Genomic DNA, 12,954 nt, shown 5'->3' on the forward strand with positions numbered 1-12,954 from the left:
AAAGCAAGGGTAAATTTCCCACATTATGCTTGGTTTAATGATCGTTTTTGTATTTTGATGTACATAAGTGAAGTTAGAACCAATATTATGTGAATTTTCTTGTAAATGCTGCCGATTTGGGGCATAAAATCGTAAGTTTTAACTTTAAGCTTATCGATGGGTCATAATCGTGAACATTCTCGATGGAACCCAAAATGCGCTTTGGACACCCAAATGCGCGAAAATGTGCGCTTTTGCGCGAACCACGCAAAACTCCGGTGCCTATACTATATATTGTATTTCAAAATTTAAAGATGATAAAAAAAACATTTTGGCATGTCACATGGATCGCTTTTGTCATTTTAATAATTTAATAATAACAATGTACCGGTACATTTCTATCATGCACAAATCCGCAAATTTTACAGTTATTTTATTTAACGTCAGAATATTATCTTGCAACATAATGTTTACAGAAAATAGCCCAGACCCAATCACAGATCACCATACACCTAGAGCCACAAGTTCTGCTTATCCTGGGCAAGTTGGTTCTCAGTTCTATAGTTTGTGGAGGGCATAAAGGGGCATAGTACATGTAGTAGGGCTATGACTGTCATTACATGCACACAATTTAAAAATGGGCAAATACAAAAAAATGAATGAAAATATTTTTGAAAACAAGATTTATAAAACCTTATCTCTAAACTCGATCCATATCAACAAAAAACATCTGGGTTTGTAGGTTACAAAACTTTAAACCATATGTTTTTAGCCAAAATAGCCAGAGCATAATGGGTCAGGATTAGATTGACAAGTAGGATAAGAGATGTGTACAATTAGCACCTTTAGGGCAACAGAATGACAGGTCTCAAAAGGAAAGGTTATTGTACTTTACTCTCCCAGCTAATTCTAGAATCTGTGATCAAATCCCGGGGGGGTTCACTCCCATTGTGGCCTGTACACCATCCGCGATAATGAAAACGCGTAAAAGGGTCAAGTTGGGTAGGGTAGGCACGACACGCTGGCAGATTGCGTTTAGGGTGTCAAAACATGAAAAATTGGGGAAAAGGGTAGCAAAATTGCAATTTCTAAATCGCGAAATGAAATTTAGGGTATGAAATTTGATGTTAGGAATGAAATCCCTGTTTAGGGTGTCGTTTTAGCCAAGGGTTAAATCCTTGTTTAGGGTGCTTTTCAAAAGTTGATTATCGCGGATGGTGTACAGGCCACAATGGGAGTGACCCCCGGGATCAAATCCCAATTTTTGAAGGTACGGTACTTTTTTTAAAAACTGGGTGCAGCTAGAGCTGGGACACTGATACCTGTGCAATATGATCAATCTAAGCAGGGAAGTGAGATCTTCCCCTGATCTAAGATATTCAAACAAATTAATACAATCGCTATTTGAGGGGCTTTGTGCTTTGCGAACGGGGCTGGTGCTAGAAATTCCATTTCTAATAGGGAGCTATTTAAGGTTTTTGGTTTTAATGATGTTTTTGATGTTCATGATCTAATTTTGTATTACCGGTATATGTCGAAGTATGCTGAAGACATAAATTTCTGACTGCACATTTAGTTTTTAGGCCTAAACAAAATTGTTTGATTGGCGTAACCTGACCTACCCTAAAATTAAACCCCACCCTAGACTTTTTTTTCTTTTCTTTTTAAAGAAAAAAGATCCAAGACTTTTATTAAACTTAATTTACAGCTTTAAAAGTTGTGCATCAATTGGTAACTTTTTATCACAAAAAATTTCCTTGAATAGGGGGTCTATACTAATTTTTTTTTTAATCCCTACCTACCTACCTACAATTTGTAACTACCCAGGGTTCCCGTTAAGGGTTTTAAAATGTGCGTCATGTGTGACGCAAGTTTGCTGACAAGATTGAAAAAACTTGCGTCCCAGACAGATTTTTGTGCGTCCATCTGAAATTCACGATCAATCATACCGGGAAACGCAACGCAACGGCAACCCCTCGTTGCAAACACACGTACCCCGGGTCTACCTCATCAAATGTTGATTGTTAAAATAAAATTTTCGCTGTGATATTCCATCTCCAGTCGCTATGATAATTTTTCTCATTTCTGCATCAGTTTTGGTCCGAAACATGGTCAAAAACAGCTGCAAAAACATGCGCAAAGTCTGTCAATCTTTAGCAAATTTTCGTACTTTTACTTCCGGTTTTACTTTTACTTGATCCATGTGTTGTTGATGCTATAAAAGCTAAAACACACGCTGCCACCAAATAATACAAAAAAAGGTTATCGTTTGGATTTTGTCTTTAAAATTGCTTTTATTCATCGTAATAATAATACTAATAAAGGAAACGTAGATTATTTATGAAAAATAAACTTAAAATATTAAAAACTGAATATTGTCAGGTTGTGATAAATAACTAAATAAACATTAACTGCATGTATTTCAATTTTTTATGTGATATTTTGGAGATTGCCTCTAATTGTTCTGGGCCATGGTGCAGCGATAGTACAAGATTGCTCTATCTGACAAGGACCCCCCCCCACAAGAACAACAATTAAATTAGGCCCTACCTAAAGTTTGATTCCGACTCCACTTCGCAGAGTGATACAATGCTTTTTCATACTCGGCAGTCCACGCTTTTTAATGCGTGCCGGTTCGAAATTCTGAAAATTGGTAAAAGCGTGGAGGTTTAAACTTTTTGGGTAAAAAGCGTGGAATGGTATAAAGCGTGGGAATAAAATAAAAAGCGTGGGCTTGTTTCAGCTTACAGTATATTTTTATTGAATGTTAAAACAATCATAATTCCAAGAAAAATCGCCAAACCTGCGCAAGATAAAATTCCATTTGATGCAGGCCCAGCGCCTGTTTACGTGAGTCCAGACCAGCACAATATCCTCCCAAGAAGCCCTTCCGTGATATGCAAATGTCCGATTTTTTCCATGACGTGTTACGATGTGTGGTAGTTAATTCTTTACATCGATCGTACGTATCAGTGACGTCATTAATCATGCATAATTGATTGAGCGAAGAAGGGTAGGATATAAGTCACTGAACACAGCGCACGCGAGATGCGAATCAGTTCATGACAAGAACAGAACAACATTTGGACGCCAAAAAAGTACAGTTATGCATTAAAATGTTTATTGTACAGTACAGTAGTAGCTTTTCACATAAAATTTGCATTGTTCACATAATGTATCAACTTCATGGAGAGAAAAACATCGGACTTGCACATGTGAAATAGGTGCAGAATTCGCATACTTGATTTACTTCAATTGCGTGTGACTTCATCAATGGATACAAAAGTGGTGGGGTCAGGAATTTTCAGTATAAAGGGTGCCTCAGTAAAAAGCGTGGGGGTCAGGAATTTTCAGTATTAAAGGGTGCCTCAGTAAAAAGGGTGGGGGTAAAATAAAAAGGGTGGGGGTCAAACCCCACTGCCGAGTATGTTTTTAACATTGCAGCATCGCGCAATTAAATTAAAATGTACATAAATTTCAATTTCATCACGCGATGCTGCGATGCGGGTCTGCATGGTCAATCTGCCGACCTTTATTTCCAAGCAGCGCAATGCGAAGAAAGTTGAACAAAGTCTTAGATTGATCATATTGGCATTAAAGGGGCATTATCTGATTTTTAAAGATATTTTTCATGGAAGAATATACAGACAGAACATTTGTGATGTTTGCTTATACAGTGTACATAAAATGGCACATGTACCCATACTACATGTAGGGCTCGAATTAGGAATTTTGAAGGACACCCATTTATCAACATTAATAATAATAATAATATAGCCAGGCTTATAATTAGCACAATGCACAATTAAGTCTCAAAGCGCTACAAAAAAACACTGTATAAAATTTTAAAACAAGTATGTTTTCACAGAACATTTGAATTGATTTACAGTCTTAAAGGTTTTAATAGGAAGATTGTTCCAATACTCAGCTGCAGCAGAAGTAAATGAACGATGACCATAAGTCTGTGTTGACACTGAAGGAGTTGCAAGAAAAAATTGAGAAGTAGAGCGAAGATTGCGCATAGGCTTGTATTCATGAATAAGTTCCTTTGCAAAGGCACCAAGGCCATTTAGTGCTGACAGTTCTTCTGAGGCATCAATTCCAAGTCTAAGGGCAATGGAGGCCATGGCCTAGGTGGTTTTCAGTTAATTTGAGCCCTGACCCATACATGTAAACATGATCAGAGTTGTACTATCAGCCTAAGGATTGTAAACACTGAAACTCATTCCATAGATCTCACTTCCCTGATTTCACAGATAAGAATTGCCATACATTTCTGTAAAATGGACTTTGAACTTGATAAATAAATAAATAAATAAATGTAGCTCAAAATTCAAGTAGAATTCTACAGGAAGTTTAATATACTAGAATTTTATATTTGCACTGAAGTGAAACTGGATTGCTTTGTGATTGTTGATTCATGTGAAGCATTTTATGTGGCAATGACATGGAACTGTATAATGCTTCTGTGCTTGGAAATTATGACTTCCATGTCCTATGCTATCCTGTGTCATTTTAAAACAAAATATTATTAGGGATGTACGTATTGTTGCTCACAAGAGTCATGCAGTGTTACAGAATAACCACCTGAAGATTTTTTATACCAGTACGGGTAACTAATCTTTTACAAGTTTTGACATTCATAAACAGCGTTCGAAATTTTGGGTGTCCGGTTGCGCGGGACAACTAAAAAAAGGCGCCGGACAACCAAAAATACTGATTCGGTTGTCCGCCAGAAATTGTAATCTGGTTGTCTGTGGGACAACCATTTATTTTTCCTTAATTCGAACACTGTTCATAAAACATATAGCACTGAAAGGTCCTTGACTCAATCGACAGCCTCATCATCAAAACTGAGATTTAGCCTCATATAGGTATCAAAAGAACACTCATATTTTCTCATTATCCCAGTACAATTTAACGTCCGAGATATTTTTCGATTTTTGTTTAAAAGTTGTGAACAAAAACGTGGTGAATTGTGCTATATACCACCACAACCGGACGTATCCTATGAGGCATTAATTTGTCAGAAAGGGTGATTTTAGGGGGTCATACTTTTGCAATACCACTATGGGGCAGCATTTTGTTATATCGTACATGTTTTGTTTCTCTTATCAAGGTCAGAAATCCGCAACCAAGTGTGAGAATCCGTTTGAATTCTCCCAGTGGAATTTTGCAAGAATCCATGGATTCTCGCCATATAACTTTGTATGATAAACCATGGATAAACAGATAAACTGAAATATTTACAAGAATCTGAATTCTTGCAATTTTGTTGACGAGAATCTTTGTGCGAATGGATTCTCGGATTCTTGCCAAATTTCTGACCCTGCTTATTAAAAAACCGCTGGAGCAATACATCTCAAAATTTGGAAATATAAATTGTCTTAATGGTAGGCCTCCATGTTAAAACAAACAATATATATTACACAAATTGGACCACGCCTTACTGAAATTATCATGAGAAAATAATGACTCAATATCTTGTGCTACACCTTGCGGTGTACATTACAAACAATACACCAGCTCTGTTTTAAAGTTTGTTCTGCTTATAATTGGCAAAATTATTTGTTTTTTGTTACTTTGCACATCAATAAAGTTACAATTTATGCATAAATTAGCATAAGTGCACACATTACCAACATGTAACTAGCGCCAACTGCATACAATCTATACACAATGTTATACATTGTATGAGTCACATTATTTTTTGCCTATGAGCCAAACAAACTAAACAATTATGTACACAGTCTAGTTCTTGTTTTCGATTTCTTTTTTTTTTCATTTCAACTGGGGAAATTGGCACTACTTTTTGCTAATTCAACAAAATACTGCAGGTTTCATGTAAAATTGACATTGCTAGCAGTTTTCAGCATCTGCCAGGAAAACAACGTGGCCCTCTTTTATTTAAGATTATGAGGGTTGAGATCCACAAAAAACTTGCAAGTGATTCATGCTGACTAATAATAAACTTGTTTATCAGTGCAACATTTTAAAATAAAATTTATGGACTGTTCCCAGAAAGTACGGAGGGAGGCGGACAAAACAATTTGGCCTTATCCAACTAATAGATGGCGCTAAACTACTAACTGCTAAGGCGCTATCCCCGAGAACCACTTTCCCCAAATTAAAATAACAAAAAGAGAATTTCAAAAAATCTAGACTGTGAAGCAGTCTACTACACTATCAGCGCTCTCCAATAAATAATGTTCAATGTGGTTAACCCTTCACCTTTTTATTGTTCAAAAATGTCTTGAATTGTTGATTTCTGATGTACTGATTGTACTCATGATTAATAAAACATGGCCCAGTGTGTGTAGTCAATCTACATTGTATGCAGGGGCATATGATTATAGATGCTACACAAAAACTTTCAAACCATGCTCATGACTCTAAATGTGTAGCTAGTCCAACATCTTCAAACAAAGTTAACCAAAATACTTCCTTTGCTCACTTGTTTTGAAACTCCATTTACATACATTTACTGCAAGGATAGACATGAAAGCAATAACTTCATAAATCGGGGGTTTATCGTCAATCTAGGTTCAATTGAAATTCCCTATTATATCCACCTTTGTTTGAATTAGTACACCTGAACTTTTGAGCCACCAATGTGAAAGTTCTCTTTTTCAACCAGTTGAGTTCCGATTCTAATAATTTAGCCTTAGGGGTCATTTCACTTCTAGGGGATTTTCCCCCTTATCAATAGACCCTTATTACCAGCATATTGTGACAAATTCTTTTTTTGACTGGGAATGCTTGACTGGACTGAGTAATTCCACGCACACTTTCCCATTTCATAATGTAGGTGTTGTTATCTTTGAAATATTTTTAAACTTCTTGTGTGAAATGGAAGGCAGGTTATCACAATAAATATTATCATAAGAGGCACGGCCATTTGATTTTCATCACCCACTATAGAAAAATTATTTAATTTGTGTACATCATGGAACATTCAACTACGCTTGTTACTCCATGACTAATCATGCTAATACATGAGCGCATAACGCGCCCATATTAGCAAGGTTATCTCATGTACACCAGCTTACCACACACACAGCCACACAAAGAGTATGTTCCACGATGTACATAAATTCAATTAATTTTCTATAGTGAGATAAAACAAATTTGCCCACTGTGAGATGGAAAAAAAATTGCCTCCCTGATGAGTGCATGTAAAAAAAAGGGAAAAAAAGAAGTGGACCAGTAAAAAATACATTTTCATTTCTCATGGTCCAAATCAACACTAATCACAAGCATAGATACTTATTTTTAGTATCTATGTCACAAGTAAGCAATACTGTAGATGTAGAGCCCAGATATCTGAATTGATCACTTCCTGTATTGCAATAGGCCGGATAAATAAACTGTCAATTATTGCCTAGTGCTGATGTATGAATGGTTGCAAGGACTAACTAAATGAGGACAATGGGAGTTCGATTGGGATAAGACAAATGGCTGTGGCGTACATGGATTCAAGTGTCTGATACCATCCAAAAGTCTAAGATTTTCATTTGTTTACATTATGTGCATAAATGACCATTTAGATTTACAATTGGTATTTTTCAAGTAGGTCCCTACTTCTGACTGAGATATGATTGCATGTGATAAAAATGTTGTGCCCGACTTGAGAAGGGTTCTGTGTACCCAAATATCGTGAAATTATACACAGCATACATGCCCGAATATCGTGAAATTATGCAAATGTGCATAAATATTGTGAAATTGTGTCCGGATATCGTGAAATTATGATGCTACTTCTGTGGAACTTCCATTGATATGCAGAGGATGATTTAAGGAAGCCCCATCATGCACTGTAAATGTGTTATCACTAGAGTTTCAACTGCCACTTTACTTTTCAAATCCCATTGAACTCTGTGCAAAAGATGTTGTTTTAGAATTGCCCGTGTGTCGTCATTATTTGGTCGATTTCAGATCTAAAGTGATGTATGCATGAATGATAATTCACACCTTCTGTAGATAAAATAAAATGTGAAATCGACCAACTATTTGAAGGTGTATTTATTGTAAATGTATCTGTCCAAATTCAAATTTAACCATGCACGTGTGTATGCAGTGGGCGGGCAGTGGTGTCATGTTTACGCACACACCTGTGCTAACCGCACGACTTGCTGGGAAGTGCTTAAATCATCCTCTGATTGATATGAATGTACATATGCATGCTACGGTAGTGGAATTCGACAGGTTTCGCTGACGAAATCCAAACTTCAGATGACTAACTATTTTCCTTTATTGTGTAACAGTTGGACTTGACATACCCTGGAATATGTATTGATATATGTCGTTTTCTACTGAATAATAAAAACATTTCATGGTTCTCGACCATGATTTTTTCTAATTGCGATCCCGTTTCGGCCATTGTCGGCATGCATGGACTGGTAAACACTGGCCCAGGCCTTGAAATAAGAATAAAAATCCAAGCGTCCTACTGACCCTTGCCTTTGAAATTTCAAGAGAGAGAATTGGCTACGGCGATCACGGTATATAGATTGTAGAATATTGAAAACCCGGGTTGAAAACTTGATGGGGAACAAAAAGAAAGTGCAGGAGCTGGACGATAATGTGAATCAGATTTTTCCAGTGAAACAACAAATCTAGGATTTTATGCTCTTTGCTTTGTTCAATTTGTACGGGTCACGCAGACCCGTACTGTAGGAAATTTGCGGTCCTCACCTACTTTCACGGGTATTTGATTTAAGGACGCCTTTATTTCGAAAGCGCTGAAACACAAGGTAAACAATAACACCCTAACCTTCAAATTCTGCCTAAGACCCTGACCTCAAACCAATTTAAAATGAACGTGTCTAAAGGCAGCGGAAAAACCTGACGTCACCAAGCCATATTTGGCAATATTGACCCCTGTTTATTTTCTTACACGGAATAAATCGTATATACCCGAACCAGCGAAAAGGCATGTGACGTCAGGTTTTTCTGCTGCCTTAAGTAGGTTTCATTTAAAATGGACCTGGGCACATCACAAAAAGTACAGAATGACCCCTTACAGACAAAATTTCAGTTTCTCCTGCATGATAAGGTCTGACTGACACCCCATAGTGCCCCCAAATCTGGACTGGAACAAACATTGGAGGTACGTACTACATGAAAGTGAAACCAATTTCAAATAGGCACATCCCACAGACTGGCCCCTGACTTACAAATTTTATCTGCTGCAAAGGGCCTGACAGACACCACCCAAATGTAGCCCCTATGCCCACTATAAAAATTGACCCTAGTTCAAAATATAGAAAGCATATACATGTATTACACCATACATCCATATGATAACCTTTGGCAGTTATAGATTTTCCATTTGTGCACATGTAATGTATGTAAATGATTTTAGGCCTATCAAAATGTAAGTATCATCATCATCAGTCGGCTGTGGAGCAGGGGACTAAAAGCTTTCTCCAACTATTGCCATCTTGGGCAAGCGAAACAATTTTGTTTGGCTGCACCATCCCTTCATCGGTATCTTCCAGGAGGTGCTAGACATAAAATGTATTGTAAGTATATACAGGTAGGCCCTATATATTTTGTACTATTGTACATTATACATCTGCTCTATCGCTTCTACCCTATGACGTTAGCCCGAAACATCATGGGCCCATGGCCCTACATGTAGTTCAGTGGTTGTTCCTTCCTCACCATAGGGCCATGAACGAGTGCCATTTTACAAATTCGGGCAACCTGAACTTGTGTCCCAGTGATGACATCAGTCACACTGACGGCCTCTATTTTATCATGTTTATCGGAAGAATTCAAAACATGGCAACAATCACGGTCACAAGTCTGTTCATTTTACATCCTCAAATGTGCAAAAAATTTTACAAACATGCACTCAAATATGTTTTGTTTAAAAACTTGTCTCATCTTCATCTCATCTCATCTGTTACAGTATAGTCAGCAAGACATAGATCATTACTCGACGCATCACGCTAACTGTGTAAAAACCTACAAATGATGCTTGGATTTTAATTTTTACTTTTGGTTTGGTAGTGATCTTTTATTAACTATCTTAAAACTATCAAGGCTATTGCAGCTAGTTTACTGCCGATGGAGGGAGCTCATTCCATTCGTTGGGAAGAAGGAGTCTCACACATCTTCATATGTGAGGAATGGCAGGAAGTGGTATTTATGTGAAAAAGTGGTATTTTGTGTACTAAGTACACCCTGGATAGGGGTACATACAGTATGTAAGGTAGTTAGGCCTAAAAAAAAATTGTTTGATTGGCGTAACCCGACCTACCCTAAAATTAGGCCCGACCCTAACTTTTTTTTTTTTTTTTTGCCAAAAAATAATAAAATTTTAAAAATAAATAAAAATAAAAACAATTTTAAAAAAAAGAAAAAAAAAAGTTCCAAGGCCTTTATCAAACGAAATTTACAGCAAAAAAAGTAAAAAAAAAAATTTTTTTAAAAAGAATCCTGACCTACACAGCCGTTTTACCAAACGTTTGTCAAACAATTGCCGAGCACAAACGTTTGTCAAACATTTTCGTAAACGCCCGTAAACGTTTTGATCGCTAAATGTTTGTCAAACGTTTGGCAACCGGCTATGTACCTACCCTAAAAAAATTTTTGTTACGCCAATCAAACAATTTTTTTAGGCCTTAGGTAGACATCTCAGACCTGCATGCAGAGAATTTAGTGGAAATTAAATTGTAGTGACAGAGCTGGAGGCGTGAGCAGTGCCAGTGAGTAGGGCCTACCTCGGGCTACTATTACGTATCCACCCGATGCTTAAACAAGTTCATACTCATTGTTGTATTGTCCTCGCACCTGCTGGCATCTGCATTTTTGTTGTCAAGCTGAATTTATACTCGCTGAGCGATGCACCGCTTTTGGAAAGTGATGGGCAACCGCCACAGAATTAAAACCAGAGAACCAGGACTCGACCGCCATCTTGATACAGGCATGGAGCAAAAATTGGGGGTAGTCGGTTTCCCGCGGAATGCGCTCGAGGCATTCGTTGTCATGCAAGCGTGACATGGATAATGGGCGCATTTGAGAGACGCACTTGATGCGACCTGCACGCGAGTATCAAGACGCTTCAGTGAGACGCAGAAAGTGTTTTCGTTTGTCTCCGCGCACCGTCGGCAAGGACCCGAATACCCCCAATTTTCTCCCCATAGCTGACGGCGCGATTGTATGTGGCCGTGTAGGGAGTCCCGGTTCTCCTTCTCTAATTCTGTGGCAATCGCCGAATTTTGCGATGCATCGCTCATTGTGTTGCTATTGAATACTAATCAGCGATAGCAATTGCAGATACAGGATTTGCCATTTGAAATTTGCAGGGGAGCTTTTAATTGCTTTCTTGAGTGTTACAGGAGAGCACTAGGAGAGCACCAGAACGAAATTCAAATTTCACGATATCTTTGCTAGACATGTCCACATTGCTTATTATAGAGGGCGACATTTAATCCAAAAGTTGTGTCCACAGTAGCTCACAGTCAATGGCTTAACTGTGTAATCCCCATAGGGAAATACAAAATTTGAAATTTGGACACCAGAAACTTGACGACGTAGTCTAAAAAGTGCTGGTACTTTATCCTTGATACAGAAGTCAGCATGCAGTGAAAGTTAGATTTCATAAAATAAAATCGCCTTTGTTTAAAATGGATCATCTGGTAGAAAATGATGCATTACATGCTTTTTTTGTACAGTAAGTCATTGTAAGGCACTGTCAATGATGGCCGCAGAAAAGTGCAGTTTTTTAAAAACAGACATTTGCCCATAACTTCGCTAGTTTTTGACCTACAGACATGGTTGACCCCTCATTTTTTAAGTTAAATAATCACCTTTTTAAACAAAATAATTTCCATGTGAAATATCCTACTTGAAAATTTTGTGAACATGCCTATCTTTGCTAAACGAATAATCTGCAAGAAATATTTGGTACATAAACATTATGTAGCCAGAGGTATCCAGTGGTGTAAAAATCTCAACTTTTTTGGGAAAAGTGGGGGATGAGGCTGTGGATCACGAAATGCCCCTTTAATATATACCATGTATTATTGTATACTGTATTATAGGCCCTACACATACTAGGAACTGATGAGGCAGGTCATGCAGGTAAGCTTATAAAATAATGATTCATGAATTCATTTTCACTTACCAAAGTAACAGCTTAGCACCACCAAAATAAAATCCATTCGGCGGTTTGGTATGTGTAACATATTGTAGAAAATGAGTTGCATCTTAAACATATATTTTTTCCTCAGAATCATTTGAAATGTGTCATCTTTTTGCCATACTTTTTGCCATCTCGCCTTTCCGAATTCCTTTCTCTCGGCTCACCATTCGCAGTTTACTACCGCATTCCAGACAGTGTTGCCAAAACTTTTCAGCGTCAAGGCGCGGCGCATTGACTCGCCAGGCCGCGGTAAAGGATTCTCAAGTAGCCCAATTTTTTAAGCTTCCAAAAAAGCGTCCAATACCGGATATTTGGGCGGATTTACCAAAATTTAGAACGCAAAACACCCAATTGGGCGGAAAAGCACTTGACTTTGAAACTTCCGGTACTTACTGGGAAGTCACTGACCGATCAATAAATGGTCACAAAACCCATTGTAATTTCAATTTGTAGCTTCAAAGACTCAAAACCTTATAAATCGGCTAAATTGAAAGGTAAATACATCAAATTAGTGCCGCATGCCTGAGACTGGCAAAAGTAGCCCAATTTTAGACAAGTAGCGGCATGCTTTTTTGAGTAGCGGCAAGTGATCGCTAAGTAGCCCAATTGTGCGCCTAAGGCGCGGCGTTGGCATCACTGATTCCAGAGCCGCTACTGAATGCACTATTGTTTTCTTCAGTACATGGCCATGCGTTTTGAATTGGGCCAGTAAATAGGTGGAGATGTTACATGCGCGCGACATTTTAGGGTTCATCTTTTTAATTTTCTCAGTTAATATGCAGCCTATGTAGTTAAATTTGGTGTCAAATTAAAGCTTGTGA

At 37.8% G+C, this 12,954-nt stretch overlaps 1 protein-coding gene across 1 annotated transcript in view; it reads right to left on the reverse strand.

Moving 5' to 3' along the window:
* LOC140137233 (uncharacterized) overlaps positions 1 to 12,319 on the reverse strand; it is a 64,011-nt gene extending 51,692 nt beyond the window's left edge. The window contains 1 exon segment of the mRNA XM_072158882.1: positions 12,116 to 12,319. Coding sequence (XP_072014983.1) covers positions 12,116 to 12,152 — 37 coding nt within the window. The 5' untranslated portion in view covers positions 12,153 to 12,319.
* Positions 12,320 to 12,954: the final 635 nt, after the last annotated feature.

This window comes from Amphiura filiformis, chromosome 17, assembly GCF_039555335.1.
Source record: "Amphiura filiformis chromosome 17, Afil_fr2py, whole genome shotgun sequence".
NCBI lineage: Eukaryota > Metazoa > Echinodermata > Ophiuroidea > Amphilepidida > Amphiuridae > Amphiura > Amphiura filiformis.